This window comes from Calliphora vicina, chromosome 5 (assembly GCF_958450345.1).
Source record: "Calliphora vicina chromosome 5, idCalVici1.1, whole genome shotgun sequence".
Classification (NCBI taxonomy): domain Eukaryota; kingdom Metazoa; phylum Arthropoda; class Insecta; order Diptera; family Calliphoridae; genus Calliphora; species Calliphora vicina.
Genome location: NC_088784.1, coordinates 14,549,780 through 14,568,509, shown reverse-complemented (window position 1 = coordinate 14,568,509; position 18,730 = coordinate 14,549,780). Strand labels below are relative to the sequence as shown.

The following is an 18,730-nucleotide window of genomic DNA, read 5'->3' as shown; positions in this document are numbered from 1 at the left end:
AAATATTGAAAACAATATCAAACCAAATCAAACCCAACCAAAACCGAAACTAAAACATTCACACAACAAATATAAATAAATAAGTAAATAAATATGTATAATTAAAATGATGGGCTTATAATACACAATTATGTAAATAGTTCGACAATAGAGTATTTATTATTTAAATTAATTGTTTTAAACTGTATGGAACTGTATGAATAATGAGTGAATAACAATATTTTGAAATACAAAATGCAAATTTCTATAATTAAAATAAGCAATAAGTACTTGTAGTTAGGTAGTAATTAGAATATAAAATTATACAAAATTAATAGGGGTACTTATAACAGAGAATGCAAACAAATTTATATGTATTTTAAATATTTAGAAATCATTGTACAGAATAAAACTCTAAAGTGTTTGATTTTCCACCTGCAGGCGATTTTTCAAATCAAATTGCACCAATATAATCAAATGCAGCAGGGCGGCCACAAAGTATTGAAAACTAGAGGCTTTATCGAAATTCACCAGACCATAGATGCAGAATTGTAGTTTGTTGCAGGCCAAATAGTCGCTGAATTGGTTGAGCTGAAAGCATAAAGAAAAGTATGATAAGAATAATTTGGAAAATTGTAGTACATAGAAAATTACTTAAAATATTAAATTTGATATCATAAGTACCTACGATTATTTTGATACCTATAATTAAATTTATTATTTGACTTCATAGAAACTTACGACTGAAGCTAGAATTGCGCAACATGAAGGCCTACTATTGAGGCTAGAATTTGCCTACATAACGACCTACGATTTACCATTAAAACTAAAATATGACTACATAAAGAGCTACGATTGAAGCTAGAATTTGACTACATGAAGACCAGCAATTGAAGCTTGAATTTGAGTACATAATGATCTGCAATGGAAGCTAGAATTTCTATACGATTGCAGCTAATATATGACTACATAAAGAGCTACGATTCAAGCTAGAATTTGACTACATAAAGACGTGCAATGGAAGCTAGAATTTGACTTAAGAAAGACCCATAATAGAAGCTAAAATTGGACTACAAAAAGACCTACGATTGAAGCTAAAATTTTACTTAAGAAAGACCTGCGAAGGAAGCTAGAATTTCTCTACATAAAGGCCTTGGATGGAAGCTAGAATTTGATTTAATAAAGACCTGCGATGGAGGCTTGATTTTCTCTACATAAAGGCCTACGATTAAAGCTAAAATTTTACTTAAGAAAGACCTGCTGGAAGCTAGAATTTCTCTATAAAAAGGTCTATGATTGAAGCCACAAATTGACGTAATAAAGACCTGCGATGGAAGCTAGAATTTGACTTAATAAAGACCTGCGATGGACGCTTGATTTTCTCTACATAAAGGCCTACGACTGAAGCTAGAATTTGACTTAAGAAAGACCTATAATAGAAGCTAAAATTGGACAACATAAAGACCTACGATTGAAGCTAAAATTTTACTTAAGAAAGACCTGCGATGGAAGCTAGAAATTGCTCTACATAATGGCATACGATGGAAGCTAGAATTTGACTTGATAAATCCTGCGATGGACGCTTGATTTTCTCTACATAAAGGCCTACGATTGAAGCTAGAATTTGACTTAAGAAAGACCTATAATAGAAGCTAAAATTGGACAACATAAAGACCTGCGATGGAAGCTAGAATTTGACTTAATAAAGACCTGCGATGGACGCTTGATTTTCTCTACATAAAGGCCTACGATTGACGCCACAATTTGACTACATAGAGTCTTGCGATGGAAGCTAGAATTTATCTACATAAAGACCTATGACTGAAGCTAGAATTTGACTTAATAAAGACCTGCGATGGAAGCTACAATTTGTCTTAATAAAGAAATACGTTGGAGCTAGAATTTGACTTAATAAATACCTACGTTGGAGACTAGAATTTCTCTACATAAAGGCCTCCGAATGAAGCCACAATGTGACTACATAAAGACCTTCAATGGAAGCTAGAATTTACCTGCATACAAACCTACGATTGAAGCTCGAATTTTACTTCATAAAGACCTACGATTGAGGCTAGAATTTCACTTAATAAAGACTAGCTATGGAAGCTAGAATTTCTCTACATATAGGCCTATGATAGAAGCCACAAACTGACGTAATAAAGACCTGCGATGGAAACTAGAATTTGACTCAATAAATACCTATTATAGAAGCTAGAATTTGACTTAATAAAGACCTGCGATGGAGCTAGAATTTCTCTACATAAAGGCCTACGATTGAAGCCACAATTTGACTATATAAAAACCTGCGATGGAAGCTAGAAATTCTCTACATAATCACCTACGATTGGAGCCACAATTTGACTATATAAAAACCTGCGATTGTTGCTCGAATTTTACTACATAAAAACCTGCGATTGAAGCTGGAATTCAATAACATAAAGACCTATAATTGAAACTGAAATTAAAATAAATAAATACAAACGATTGGACCTAACATCGATCTATATTAAGCCATTCAATTAATGATTAAATTTAGCTTAAAAAGTATTTAAAAACTGACTTTTGAGTGGAGCTAAATTTCAACTACATTAAGTCTTACGAGTGGACCTAAATTTTAACTTCAAAGACCAACAATTGAACCTTAAATTGAACTTAATAAAGTCGTACGAGTGGAGTTGAAATTGAACTAATAATAACCTAGGGTTGAAGTTGAAATTGAGCTACACAAAGACCTACGATTGGAGCTAAAATTTAACTACGTAAAGACTATTTAACTATTAAAGCTTTAATAAAGACCTCCTAGTGGAGCTAGACTTTCACTGCATAGAGACCTTCAATTAAAGCTAAAAATGAACTGCATAAAGACCTAGGATTAGATCTAAATCGAAAACCTTTAATTAAAGCCAAATTTGAACTTAATAAAGACCTTCAAGTGGAGATAATTCTGAAGATAAATTTAACTTAAAAAAGACTTCTGAAAGGAGCTTGACTTGAACTGCATTCAGACATTTATTTGAACCTAAAATTGAGTTTACTAAAGACCTTCGATTGTGGTAGAGAACTGCAGTGTGTTGGACTACAAACCCGAGCATCCCAGACTCGAATACCGACAAAGACAACAAAATTTTCATTATTTTTTTTAAGTTTTAAAAGTTATGAGGCTTCAATCCCTCTGACCCCTCACATCTCTTTCACCCCGCAGAAAACAACATCAATAACGAACATCATAGGAAACGGCAGATAGCACCACACCTCCTTTTGGTATAAGAGAAGAGAAGTAGGACGACGAGCAAGGTAAAGGCTCACAGTCTGAGGGCGTTGTTTCCAGTCAACGATAGAGACAGCCCCGTCATCCTAGAACCAATTAAAGCACCTACTGTCACCTACTTATCTGAACAAATACTTGATTAACGAAACTGAATCAAGTAATGGAATAGTAAAAGAAATATCAAAAAAATCATATTTATGTATGGGTTTCGTGGGCGGTGGGCGTGACCGATTTTATTGAAATTCGGTATGCGTTCTCTTTTTGTTTTAGAAAATGTATGTGCCAAATTTCTAGACTTATGCTTGGATATAAATAATTTTATGCGACAAAATCGATTTGGATTGTATGGAAAGTGGGCGTTGGGCGTTGGGCGTGGGCAATTTTGATAAAATTTCATTTATTTCTTAATTTAGTCCATATAATTCTCGGTGCCAAATTTCAATGATCTACGTCAACTCCTTATAATTGTTGCACAAAAATCTATGAAGCCATCCCTCTGTGGGTTGTGGTGTTAGAAACAACAACGGTGGGTTGCTAATAGAATTGTGCGAGACATTTCAAATCGTCATTGCTGGCTACATTTTCCAGCAAAAATATACATGGACATCACCGATAGGCAACTCAAGCAACCAGACCGAGAAGCTGATATCGGAAGTGATCACGAACACATCACATAAAGAGTTACATAAACATAAAGAGATACGATTCAAGCTAAAAATTTTCAACATAATTACCAATGATTGGAGTTAGAATTGGACTATAAAATGATAATAATAAATTGAAGCTCAAATTGTACTGCATAAATTCCTAGGATTGAAGCTAGAATACGATTACATAAATATCTTCAATCGAAGCTGGAATATGGCTAAATAAAGATCTATGATTGAAGCTTATTTAAGTTATTTTTTTCTTTTGAAGTACACCAAGGTTCAAGGTATATGTTCGGCTATATTACTTTCACTTGTTTTCATAAAAATGTTTATAAATGTTCTTAAGTTCTTTCTTAATAGTATATCACATAAACTACACTCCTTACCAGTTGTGTTAGTTTCTTGTACATCTTTAAATCTCTCACATCTTCCAACGTAATCCAAGAGGCCCTTAGTATCTCCATTGTTCGATTGCACGATGTCAAAGCATTATCCACGGCCATTGTTACCAAAAAACTATCCCAATAGAAATTCACAATGCACAAAGTACCAACCAAATTCACCACATTATCAGAACGAATGCTGCTCATAATCACCAGAACGGCATGATATAAAATCACAATATTAGTGGTGAACATTTTGATTAGCATAAAAAAAGTGACAGCATTACAAGCTTGAAAGCAGAGACTAGACAACTCATAACACTCCATGTACATTTCATAAAATATCAAATAATATTTCAACATAACATGGCCGGGAAATCCTCTGCTGGGCATAACTTCCAGCGATTTATTAATGTAAAAGAAGCTTAAACGAATTTCACTTAAAATCAGCATAAATTGTAAATTAGCCACCAGCAAGTAAAAAGTTTGCATTAGATTAAGAGAAACCATAATAAAATAGGCCTGACCCGGTTCCTCCTGCATCTGTATAAACATTGTGTGTATGGTCAGAGCATTGATATGCAAAGACACAAATTTATAAATTAGCAATTGCTGTACGCGCTTTTCCTCCTTTTCCAAATCGTTAATTATATTGCAGCGCAAGTGATTTAAAAATACATCATATTTCAGCAAAAATTGTTTATATTTTACACAGATTTTAATTAAACTTTGCCTGGCCAGCCACATTTTGCCACTTATAACCACAATTGTTAATATCCTGGCCACCTTACCCACCAAATAGGTCCATTGCAAAATGGGTTTGTTCTCCATGAAATTATTTTCCTGTTGCACATAAGGCGATGTTAGGGGAGTAATGGCCAGAAATATTAGCTGTATTAAAGCACTGTAGATTAAATATAATTTGGTAATTTTAAAGTTATTTGTAGACCAATTATACAACCCCGGTGTTATGCCCAATATTAGGGAATAATAATATGTAGTTTTAACAATGAATTTATAAACAAGTTTTTGTAAACGTAAAGACATTTTGTAAGGTTATTTTAATACTAACAACTTGAAAATTACAAAGTGTTTTAGAAAGGTCTGCTGGTGATAGACACAATTCATTTTCTTTCAGCTAATTGATAGTGTATTAAAGATGTTTATCTATTCCATTTAAACAATATGTGTAATTGCTTTAATGACTTGTGAAAAGTTGTTTTAATTAATTACATTTGGAAAAGGCATATAAAAACAAGTAAGAAAGTATGATAGGTCAAGCCCGACCATATAATACCCTACACTAAGTAAAAGAGCAAAAACATTTTTCTTTTAAAATTTCAATAATTTATATTTTTGAGTGATTTTCGGAAGTGGGCCTTATATGGGGGCTATGACCAATTATGGACCGATTACCATGAAATTAGGTCGTGTGATTTATGTCTGTATGAAAGTTTACTATATTGAATTTAGTGTATATACCAACATTTTTAAGCGATTTATGCACGTTAAAGTGATTTTCGGAAGCGGGTCTATATGGGAGCTATGACTAATTATGGACCGATCGTAACAAAATTTGGTGACATAAATTTTGTATATATAAAACATATTTGGAGCGCAATTTGTGGAGATACATTTATAAATTAAACATTTATGACCGATAAAGTCCAATTTCGGAAGGACATTTGTATGGGGGCTAGGTGAAATAATGTATCAATTTCAGACAGTTTCCAAATTTCATCGAAATATCTTCAAAATTGCTACCTGTACTCTGCGCACAAGGTTTACATGGACAGCCAGCCGACCAGACGGACGGACGGACATCGTTTAATCGACTCAGAAAGTGATTCTAAGTCGGCCGGTATACTTTAAGGTGGGTGTTAGACTAATATTTTTGGGCGTTACAAACATCTGCACAAACGCATTATACCCTCCCCACTATGGTGGTGTATAAACAGTACACAGTGGAGTTATGTCTAAGAAATGTACAATTTAAAGGTCTTTGTGTAGTTAAATTTTAGCTTCAATAGTTGGGCTTTATGTAGTTTAGTTTTAGCTTGAATCAAATGTCTATAAGTAATTCAATTTTAGCTTCAAACGTAGGGCCTCATGTTGTTGAAAATAAGCTTCAATCGTGGTTGCTCAATTTTTTATCAATCTAGCTCAAGCGATCATCTTTGTGTTCCTCAATTTTAGACTCAATCGTAGGTCTTCATGTTGCTGAATTTTAGCTTCAATCGTAGGTCGTTATGTTGTTCAATTTTAGCTTCAATCGTAGGTCCTTATATTGTTCAATTTGAGCTTCAGTTGAAGGTCTTTATGTTGATAAATTTTAGCTTCAATCGAAGATCTTTATGTTGCTCAATTTTAGACTCAATCGTGTTGTTGAATTTTAGCTTCAATCATAGGTCATTATGTTGTTAAATTATAGCTGCAATCGTAGGTCTTTATATTGTTCAATTTTAGCTTCAATCGAAGGACTTTATGTTGCTCAATTTTATCTTCAATCGAAGGACTTTATGTTGTTGAATTTTAGCTTGGGTCATAGGTCTGTATATTGTTGAATTTTAGCTTCAATCGTAGGTCTTTATGTTGTTGAATTTTAGCTTCAATCGAAGGACTTTATGTTGCTCAATTTTAGCTTCAATCGTCGGTCTTTATGTTGTTGAATTTTAGCTTCAATCGTAGGTCCTTATGTTGTTGAATTTTGGCTTCAATCGTAGGTCTTTATGTTGTTGAATTTTAGCTTCAATCGTAGGTCTTTATGTTGTTGAATTTTAGCTTAAATCGTAGGTCTTTATGTTGCTGAATTTTAGCTTCAATCGAAGGACTTTATGTTGACCAATTTTAGCTTCAATCGAAGGTCTTTATATTACTCAATTATAGACTTAATCGTAGGTCCTTATGTTGTTCAATTTGATCTTCAATCGTAGGTATTTATGTTGTTGAATTTTAGACTCAATCGTAGGTTTTTATATTGCTGTATTTTAGCTTCAAACTAAGGTCTTTATGTTGTTGAATTTTAGCTTCAAACGAAGGTCTTTATGTTCTTCAATTTTAGCTTCAATCGTAGGTATTTATGTTGTTGAATTTTAGCTTCAATCGAAGGACTTTATGTTGTAGAATTTTAGCTTGGGTCATAGGTCTGTATATTGTTGAATTTTAGCTTCAATCGTAGGTCTTTATGTTGTTGAATTTTAGCTTCAATCGAAGGACTTTATGTTGTTGAATTTTAGCTTCAATCGTTGGTCTTTCTGTTGTTGAATTTTAGCTTCAAACGTAGGTCTTTATGGTGTTGAATTTTAGATTCAATCGAAGGTCATTATGTTGTTCAATTTTAGCTTCAATCGTAGGACTTTATATTGTCTTCATGTTGTTGAATTTTAGCTTCAATCGAAGGACTTTATGTTGACCAATTTTAGCTTCAACCGAAAGTCTTTATATTACTCAATTATAGACTTAATCGTAGGTCCATATGTTGTTCAATTTGATCTTCAATCGTAGGTATTTATATTGTTAAATTTTAGACTCAATAGTAGGTCTTTTTGTTATTGAATTTTAGCTTCAAACGAAGGTCTTTATGTTGTTCAATTCTAGCTTCAATCGTAGGTCTTTATGTTGTTGAATTTCAGACTCAATCGAAGGTCTTCATATTGTTTAATTTTAGCTTTAATCGTAGGTCTTTATGTTGTTTAATTTTAGCTTTAATCGTAGGTCTTTATGTTGTCCAATTTTAGCTTCAATCGAAGGTCTTCATATTGTTTAATTTTAGCTTTAATCGTAGGTCTTTATGTTGTTCAATTTTAGCTTCAATCGTAGGTCTTTATGTTGTTGAATTTTAGACTCAAGCAAAGGTCTTTATGTTGTTAATTTTTAGCTTCAATCGTAAGTATTTATGTTGTTCAATTTTAGCTTCAAACGAATGTCTTTATGTTGTTCAATTTTAGCTTCAATCGTAGGTCTTTATGTTGTTGAATTTTAGCTTCAAACGAAGGTCTTTATGTTGCTCAATTGTAGACTCAATTGTAGGTCCTTCTGTTGTTAAATTCTAGCTCTTTATATTGATAAATTTTATCTTCAACCATAGGTCTTTATATTGTTCAATTTTAGCTTCAATCGTAGGTCTTTATATTGTTTAATTTTAGCTTCAAACGTATTTCTTTATGTCGTTCAATTTTAGCTGTGATCGTAGGTGTTTATATTGTTCAATATTAGCTTCAGTCGCAGGGCTTTATGTTGTTGAATTTTATCTTCATTCGAAGGAATTTATATTTTTAAATTTTAGCTTTAATCGTAGGTCTTTATGCTGTTCAATTTTGGCTCTAAACGAAGGTCTTTATATGGTTGAAGACTCAATTGTAGGTCCTTATTTTGTTCAATTTGAGCTTCAATCGTTGGTTGAATTTTAGCATTAATCGTAGGTCTGTATATTGTTAAATTTTAGCTTCAAAAGAAGGTCTTTATGTTGTTCAATTTAAGATTCAATCGTAGGTCTTTATGTTGTTGCATTTTAGCGTCAATCGAAGGCCTAAATCGTGTTAAATTTTAGCTTCAATCGAGGGTCTTTATTTTGCTGAATTTTAGACTTAATCGTAGGTCTTTATGTATTTCGAGTTTAGCTTCAATCGAAGGCCTTTAGGTAGTTCAATTTTAGCTTGAATCAAATGTATTTAATTAGTTCAAGTTTGGATTCAATTGTTCTTTATGTAGTTTAATTTTAGCTCTAATTGTTGGTCTTTAGGTAGCTCTATTTTAGGTTAAATCAAAAGTCTTTTAACACTTCAATCTTAGCTTCAATCGTAGGAATATAGCTTCAATAATTGGTTTTTATGTAGTTTGAGCTTCAATCGTTGCTCATTATGTAACTCAATTTTGGCTTCAGTCAAAAGTCTTTATGAAGTAGTTAAGTTTTAGCTTCAATCATAGGTCCTTAAGTTGGTAGAGTTTTTCGTTGGTCTTTATGTAGTTCAATTTTAGTTTCAATCGCTGGTATTTATGTATTTAAATTTTACGTAGATCAATTTGCTTTACTTCAAAGATCGTTAAGTTTTTGGGTGAGGCGTTTTAAAAGTAGATTTAAACCGACTTACGAGCAGATGGACAGACAGGGCCAATCTCTTCAATTAGGGTTACAACTATCCTGTTATTATCAGTTCGCCGGTTTTTTGTTTATTTATACCCATAAATCATTTAAGTTCTCATTTCTAACAACACTTACCACTTGCGTTAATTTCCTAAACGTCATCTCATGATCCTCTCCCCCACTATCTTCAAACCAAGTCTCTTGTATTATATCCATCGACCGATTGCAGGCAGCCAATGCATAATCAATGGCTGCAGTCACCAACAAACTGTCCCAATAGAAATTCACGATACACATTACACCCACAAAACTGCTGGTGTTGGTAGAATGTATATTGCTCATTATAATTAAGACCGCATGATACAACATTGTTACGTTGGTGGTGAAAATTTTCAGCAACATAAAGAAAGTGACCGCATTACTGGCCCCGAAGAAGAGTCTAGAGATTTGCAAGCATTCCATGTGCATTTCATACAATATCAAATAATAATTGAGCAAATTCTTTAAGGGAATTTTTTGATGCTGCAAAACTTGCAAGCAATGGTTAATATAAGAAAAATGAAGACTCATTTGACATAATATGAACATAAATTGTAAATTGGCTGTGATAAGGAAAAAACCCTGCAGCATATTGACTGTGATCATAATGAAAAACTTACGATCGGGATCTTCCTGCATTTGTACATACATGCTGGTTATGGCCAAGGTATGCACATGCAGGGAAATGAATTTATAAATCATAAATCTCTTCAAACGCTGATCCTGCTGTTTTAAATCCTCTGTTATGTAACAGTGAAAATGTTTTGAAAAGTCACTATATTTAAACACAAATCTCTTATAGACATCACACACAGCCACAAAACGTTGTCTCTTCTTCCATATTTTAACACTGATGATCACCACGGTGGAGACCATGGCTAATTTAGCCACCATATAGGCCCATTGCAGTACGGGCTTATTGTGCATATAATTATTTTTATCATGCACAAAAGACGAAGTGATGGGTATAATAGCCAAAAAACCAAATTGTATAAGAGCACTGTAGACCAGATAGAATTTGCTCACTTTAAATCTATAGGTTTGCCAGTCAAATGTTCCCGGTACGACGCCCAATATCAGGGAATAAAAATAAATTAGTTTTATTATGAAATTGTATAGAATTTCGCTTAAACGTAGTGACATTGTGTAACGTCATTTTCTAACTAATTGTTGAGCGTTAAAATGTGTAACATGGGAAGAACTGTATGTAAATTACTGTGTAATATTTGGTTTAGATTTTTATCTGGTTATGGTAAGGAGGTTAAATATTTATGGAGTTATAATTCACTTGTCAGTTAGTAAGTAAAAGTAAATAAGAAAAAAACTGTTGATGACCCAACCACACCATTTGTTTAATTAATTTAGCAACATTATTGGTTTTTATATTTAAGAGTATCCACAAAAGTTATAATCAATTTTTAAATTAGAAACCAAGATATAATTAAAGGGGAACATCCTTGCTATGTCCATCTGCAGAGTTTATTTTTCATTTCAAATGCCATAAATTTGAGAGCTAATGGCTCAATATTCTGAATATGCCTGTACTAGAAGCAGATCTGCTGAGTAGTCGATTTACGTAAATGCTCTGCGAGTTGTTAAGTTTTCTCTAATTAATTTGACACGTTCAAAACATAAGATAGACATGCTATATACAGTGCCGGACTTAAGTATTCACACAGCATACAGATTTATCTTTAATCTTCCATATTTTTAAACGAAGGCCACAACTTTCATACGGGTTTCAAAAAAATATTTATTTACGTATAACTTATTGAAATATATGGAAAAACTAAACATAAGTTGGCACATTTCAGAAATGTTTCGAAGTTCGATTTTAAGGGGACAAAAATATTCACACAGTTTCTAATTTTTAATAGGAAAATAGTTGTTTTTAATAGTTTAATATTTTGTGGAGTAGCCTATCTTTTTAATGACTCATTCTTGTAACATCTAGAAACTTTCCCAAGCTTTAACTTTAGAGCGTATTGTAGTAGGTTTTCTTTTAAAATATTAAGGTACACTGTTTTGTCCATTGATCCGTCGATGAAAACTAAGTTTCCTACACCAGATGCAGCCATAAAACCCCACAACATGACCCCTTATCCACCATGTTTGACAGTGTTTACTACATTGTACTTTTCCAATTCAGTGTTTGGCCTTCGTTTAAAAAATATGGAAGATCAAAGTTAAATCTGTATGCTGTGTGAATATTTAAGTCCGGCACTGTATCAATAGATACAGCATTTTGTCTATTTTTCAAAAATATATATAATTTTTGACAATTAAGAAATTCTTTTTTTTATTGAGTTTTTGCAAAGAGAAAACATTTTCAAAGTGAAAGTAAATTTTTATTTGTAAATATTTTCTAATGAAATTTTGCAGTTATCATCATCATAATATTAATAGGCAAGTCGATTTCTTTAGACCCCTTTTACGCTCACATTATACATTCAATTTGGGCAAGAAATATACCATTTTAAAGGGATTTATTCACAGAAGTGCAGAATATTGAAATCGGTTCAGTTTTTTATGAGTTATAAGCGTTTAAAGATGTTACTAACACATTTGCAAAAACGTGTACATGTGAATCTTAAGCTAAAAAGTAAACAAAGCAATGCATGTTTGTCCAATTTGTTGCTGTCAATAAATAAAAGAAACAATTAAACCAAGGCGAGTCTATAGATTCGCCTTGAATTAAACAGTATTGATTTCGCTCTGTTTTAAGTGAGAGTTGTTATAGAAAACAAAGAAGAAGACTTTAGTAATTTAAAGTTACAAAAATATATTTTGAAGGCGTTTCTTTTATTTTCTAACTCCCATAGGCATAAACAATTTTAAAATTTATCAAAGGTTTATAAAACAAAACTTTCATTCAAAATTTGTTTTATAAACCTTTGAAATTTAAAAACTGTTTATGCATATGGGGGTAAATATGTAATTGTACATACATAAGTAAATAGTTATTTTATAATATGTGCGAACTATAATTGTGACGGTTTTCAAACTTCATACGAATCCATTACTTATCACTGCATGAAGTTTAATCAAAAATCGGATGGGTCGGTAAAAATGGTGAGTCGCCTCCCATACAAAGTACACAGTTATTTCTAAATATTTTGTGAACTATAATTGCAAGATTCTTCAAACTTAGTCTAAATGGCTATTTAATAATTTTGCATAGTTTCGCTGAAACTGTTCGGGATTAGAATAGTGGGCGTGGCACACCCTATGCAAAGTGTATAATTAATTTCGAATATCTGTAGAACTATAATTGTAAAAGTGTTTAAACTTTTAGCGAATTAATTTCTTATTACTTTTCGGAGTTTTGCTGAATATAGACGGAATTAGATTAGAGGGCATAGCACCCAAAATGGGAAGGGTCGGAAAAGGAGGTGAGTCACCTCCCATACAAAGTAATAATTGCAAGGTTCTTCAAACTTTGTCCGCATAGCTCTCTTACCATTTTACACAGATTGGCTGAAAATGGTCGGGATTGCATTAGTGGTTGTGGCACAAAGTAAATAATTAATTTTGAATATCTGGAGAACTATAATTCTAAAAGAATTTAAACTCTGTATCAATCAATTTATTACCATTCTACGGAGGTTAGCTAAAAACGAATTTACTTCTGTTCCCTGTTCGAAGTTTAGCATGATCGGCTTAGTAGGAATGACCCCTCCCTTATAAAGGTAAGTTAAAGTAAAGCTTGATATTTACATAAAAGTTTTAAAAATGGGTGGGATCAGAGCAGTGGAGTGGTATCTCCCATACAAAATTAGTTAGTTATTTTCGAATGTCAAGTGAATTGTAATTGAGAGATTCTCAAATTTTGTATGTGTTATTTTCGTATTTCCATTCATATTTTTTTTAATATGAAGTGCACCGGGTTATGCTAGTATAGATTATTTTACTGAAAATTTTAAAATAAAAACAAATTTTGAAATTTGTTATCAGTAATCCCACAATTCCCCATAAAATTTTGAAAAATCACAAAAATGGGATTTTTTAGTTTTTTGTTTATAATATCCATGCCAAAGGCGAAGTTATCGGAACACAAAATACAAAATAATTAAAAACATATTGGCCCATCTCAAATGGGTTACTTTAATTTCATATCTACTATGCGATTTGAGAATTTTTGTCCTAAAGTTGAATTTTACATAAACAATTGGCGTTTTATTGGATGGACCCGGTTCCCTTGCTAACAACAATTTTCAAATTTGTTTTCATTTATAACACCGTACGACACTCTAAATTAGACACGAACCGGATGATATACGTCTGAAACAATAAATTAAATGGAGAAAAACTGTGTTTTCAGTTTTTCATTTCGTTATCCTGTTTTCTTTAAAAATTACTTCAAATTTTCAGAGGAGTACATTTTTAAAAAATTGTTTTAAAATACTTCTGATCATCCTACTATGTCAAATTTGAAGTCAAATGATGAGGAAGAGTTGTAAAATATTTATATTATTTTTATTTTATCCTGTAAGGATCAAAATATGTCAAAAATATCCTTTCAAATTTTTATCCTTGAATATCCTTTTAGATTTCCAATATTTTTTTTTTTTAAAAATAGTGAGTTAAAGATCCAAATATTGAATACCATATGCCAAAATTTCATCCTTCTATCTTAACTACTTAAGTGTTAAAAAATATTTCAAATTTGATTTATTTGATTTTTTATATTTTAAAAAATTTAACAAAATCCGTTGTGAAAAGCAACGAAGAAGACTTTTTAATAAACAAGTAAAACGGTATATTCGGACAAGCCCGACCTTATGATACCCTACACCGGGTATATGAAGAGTTTTCTTTTAATATGAAACTTATTTGTGTTGAATCTTATTTGAATACACACACTTTCGGTAGTGGGCCTTATATGACGATTATAATCGTCACAAAATTTGGTGAGATGAATTGCGAATATATGAAACATATTTGTGTTGAATTTTGTTTGGATACTGACATATTTCACAGATTTATGTATTTTAATGACATTTTCGAGAATGTTGCTTATATGGAAACTATGGAATATTGTTGAACGATCGTCACGAAATTTGGTGGTGAGATTTCGGCTTCCATAAAACTGAATTGTGCTGATATTTTTGAGAGCTTAACTATTTTCAAATATGCCAATTGTATAGGGGCTAGGATAAATAATGGGCTGATTCTAACCAAATTCAATAGCCTTTGGCCTTGGGACAATATAAAGGTTTGTGCCAAATTTTGTCGAATTATCTTCAAACCTGCGACTTGTAGTTTGATTACAAGGTTTACATGAATGGACGGACGGACATCGCTTAGTGATCCTGAGCAAATTGGTATACTTTAATTTGGGGCAATATTTTTGTATGTTGCAAACAATAGCCCTAACCCATTATACCTCCCCAACTATGGTGGTGTAGTTTATAAACATGCACTTTTCTTAATAAAACTTTTTTGTATACTAATAAATTTGTTTATAAAGGATGAAATTTTGACATTTAGTATAGAATATTTGGCTCTTTAACGCACTATTTGCTAAAAAAAAATTATTGGCAATCTTAAAGGATAAACATTTTAAAGGACATTTTTGACATCATTTGATCCTTACAGGATAAAATAAAGATAATACAAAATATTTGACAACTCTTCTTGTTCATTTGACATACAATTTGTCATTGTTGGAATAGCAGGAGTATTTTTAAATATTTTTTGAAAAATTGTACTTCTTTGAAACTTTGAAGTCTTTAAAAAAGGACACAGGATCACAAAATGAAAAACTGATTTCATTTTATATAGGTTGATGTGTTTTTCAGAATACCGCTCCAAAGAGATTTATTGGAGATATCACAAGGTTGGAGCTGAAGTGTTTTCAAATTGATTTGTTGTTCAGCTTCCTAGTCAGAATGGGGCCAGTGCCTCAAATTAAATCACCTTGGGTCCCAATTTTTTTAAAAAAATTGCCAAAAATCTATTTATGATCGGAATAGGCTGAAATTTAAAATATAAATAGTCCTTCAGAATAGTTACAAAAAATCTATCTATCTTTGATATTTTTTACATTGAAATCTATACTCTGAAAATTGACCTTTAACCTTTTGTAATTAAAAAATTTTATTCACACGATTTTAAGGATTCCTTTAAAATGGAATCAAAAATTATGTTGGACTTTGAGTAGCTTCAGAGTTATGGACAATTATGTCTATACAATTTTAACAAATTTTTCAATTTTCAAATCGCGATATTTTTGAAATGGAAAGGTTCTTTGATGAAATAGTCATAGATTTGAGAAACCCTTTGGAACCGTAATATGTGTGGTAAAATTCATTAAAATTTAAGATGTCAAATCCGAAAATAGCAGTTTTTTGTCTTTTTTGATTTGGATTCTCCCTATAGTAATCATTTTTTATATAGTAATTTTTTTTTAAATTTAAAAAAAAAATTTAAAAATTTTAAATTTTTTTTTTTTAAATTTTGTTTACCTAAAAATATTTAAAATTTGTATTTTAAAGTATAATTTGGTGAAGAGTATATAAGATTCGGAACATCCAAATACAGCTCCCTTACTTTTTTTTAATTTTGCTCTATATTTTTTTGGGATTTTAAGATATGGCGATTCTACGGTGCGACGAATATTTTTTTTAAAATATCAGCTATATTTACTATAAAATATTGAATGAAATAAAAGCAACTTGCTAATATTTATCTCGTCCCTATAAAAAGTTACTGGCATCCGAACTTGGAACATATAAAAGAGCCGTATTTCTAAGTTTTTTTTCCAAAAAAGTCCTTATATTTTTTCTTTTGTAAAAAAAAAAATTCTTTTGGACATATATAACTTTTATAAGATCCGGACAGAGAACTTAATGCAAAAGCGGTTAATGTAAAATTTGGCTAACTTAAATAGACATGAATATGGCCAATTTTGGAAAAAATATTTAGGTTTGAGTAAAAAATTCTAAAAACTCAAAGCAACGATCCTCAAAAATGCTCCATATATTTGTATAACCCTAAATGTTATTTAAATACGTACAAAGGTTTTTTAATATTACTTTGTAAATAACATCACATTTTGGATCACATTTTACCCGTTTTATAAATTTCCGTTTTTTTTTTAAAATTTCAAAAATTGTAATGCCATTGATTTAAGAACATTTTGATCTATATTAGTACCAAATATAGTTACGAGATCTGTAATCGTTAAAATTTTACATTCTTTAAAATTTTATATTTTCTGCATTTAAAATCACCATGTTACATTTTTTTAGTTTTTAAGATAAATGATGTCTGAAAAACCTAAATAATTATTTTTGTTGCATTAAACGATGCATTTTCCTATACAAAACAATAATCGCCCAATAACTTAATTTTGGATTTTTTTGTTGCTTAACTGGTTTTTGAAATAAACCATTCAATTGATGGTAGAGAACGTATATTTTACCTATAGATGCAATATATAATTCCGTATGTTATTTGCAGCATTGCGAAGGGCGGATATCTCTAAATCAACGGTCCTCATAAACATACCTCAACTAAATTTATTTGCTTTCATATTAAGGAGCATATACAAACGAAAAGGTTTGGGAATAACCAATGATTAATGATTTTCATTACTTACCAATTGCGTCAATTTTCCAAACATCTCTATATCCTCTCTCCGCCTCAATTCAAAGCAAGTTGCTTGTAATATTGATGCCGTCCGATTACACGACCACAAAACCTGATCAATGGCCGTAATTATCAGTAAAGTGTCCCAATAAAAGTTCACTATGCACAAAGTACCAATCAAATTCACCGTACTATTAGAATGTAAAGTGCTCATTATCACCAATACCGCATGATACAATATTATAATATTGGTGGTGAAAATTTTCAGCAGCATGAAAAAAGTCACCGTTTTACTAGACTTCAGAACTAAACGTGCCATTTGAAAACATTCCATATGCATTTTATACAAAATTAAATAATAATTCAATAAATCGTTGGCTGGAAACTTTTCATGCTGCAGCGCTTCTAGAGAAATATTGATATAAGAAAATCTCATATTCATTTGACATAACACCAACATGAATTGTAAGTTGGCCGTCAAAAGATAAAGACCCTGCATTGTGTTTAGGGCGACCATAATATAATAGCCCTGATCAGGATTTTCTTGCATTTCCATATACATAGAGGAAATGGCAAAGGCATGCAAGTGTAACGAAATAAATTTATAAATCATGAGTTTTTTCAAACGTTTATCTTCCTTCTTGAAAGCGTTCTCAATATTACAGCGAATACTTTTTAAGAAATCATGATACTTGTGCAAAAATCTATTATACATGTCACATAAATCCATATAACCTTGTCTTCCAAGCCAAATCTGAACACTGATGGCTATAATTGTGGTAATCCTGGCTACGGTACCCACCATTTGAGTCCATTGCAGTATAGGCTTATTACTCATATAATTATTTTTGTGCAGCATAAAAGGTGAAGACAGCAGTGTTAGGCCCACAAAAGTTAATTGTATACAGACACTGAATATAAGATACAGTTTAGTTACTTTAAATTTAAGTTCTTGCCAATCATAGACACCCGGTATTATGCCCAATATCAGGCAATAAAAATATATTATTTTGAAAATGCCATTGTAAAGTAATTCTATTAAATGTAGTGACATTTTGTAATGTTATTTCTTAACTAAATGATAATTATTACTCTGTTACAGTGGCCAGCAATTTATTTGGATACTTTGTAGAAGATTAATATCTAGTTGTAGTTAGTTTATTGATTAAACATTAATATTGTTTAAAAAATAAACTATAGCTGCTTTAAAATTTATAATCATTTCTTTAATTAGCTTGAAAGCATTAATATTTTGTTACAATAAAGTAATGTATAACCAAAAGCTTTTTTGAATTAAATGTGAAAGCATTCATATTTTTCAAATCATTTATGTGTTTCTTAGTAGTTGTAAAAGCGTTTATATTTTTATTCAATTTGTTTTTTACAAGTGACATTTTATAATCATACTTAATGCTATGATTTAGATCAGTAATCATTACAACTATTTTACTTTCACCTAAATTAGATCATAAAACTAAAACTTATGCAAGATTTTCTTAATTTGTTTTCCTATTTTGTATTACTTTCGCTTCCCACTAATAAAAGCCTCTTACTACTTTGGTGATTATAAAATGAAAAGCTCAAGCAAGCTTTTTTTTATTTTTTCGTAATATTTTATTAATTTCAGCCTCAATCACAGATATTTAGTTGGTAAATTTTACCTTAAATCAAAGGTCTTTCAGTGGTTCAATTTTAGCTTCAATTGTAGGTCTTTATTTAGTAAAATTTTAGCTTC

General features: G+C 31.2%; 3 protein-coding genes across 3 annotated transcripts; all 3 read right to left on the bottom strand.

Annotated features, from left to right (window-relative positions):
* Positions 1–393: 393 nt before the first annotated feature.
* On the bottom strand, positions 394–5,327 carry LOC135959961 (putative gustatory receptor 58a). The gene is made up of 2 exons (XM_065511119.1): positions 4,284–5,327; positions 394–570 (listed from the first exon to the last, which is right to left on the bottom strand). The coding sequence occupies exons 1-2, from the start codon at positions 5,325–5,327 to the stop codon at positions 394–396; spliced, it is 1,221 nt and encodes a 406-aa protein (XP_065367191.1).
* Positions 5,328–9,453: 4,126 nt separating this feature from the next.
* Positions 9,454–10,545, bottom strand: LOC135959959 (putative gustatory receptor 58b). Its single transcript, XM_065511116.1, has one exon. It carries the CDS (start codon positions 10,543–10,545, stop codon positions 9,454–9,456), a length of 1,092 nt encoding a protein of 363 aa, XP_065367188.1.
* Positions 10,546–16,984: 6,439 nt separating this feature from the next.
* Positions 16,985–18,049, bottom strand: LOC135959958 (putative gustatory receptor 58a). The gene has a single exon (XM_065511115.1). It carries the CDS (start codon positions 18,047–18,049, stop codon positions 16,985–16,987), a length of 1,065 nt encoding a protein of 354 aa, XP_065367187.1.
* Positions 18,050–18,730: the final 681 nt, after the last annotated feature.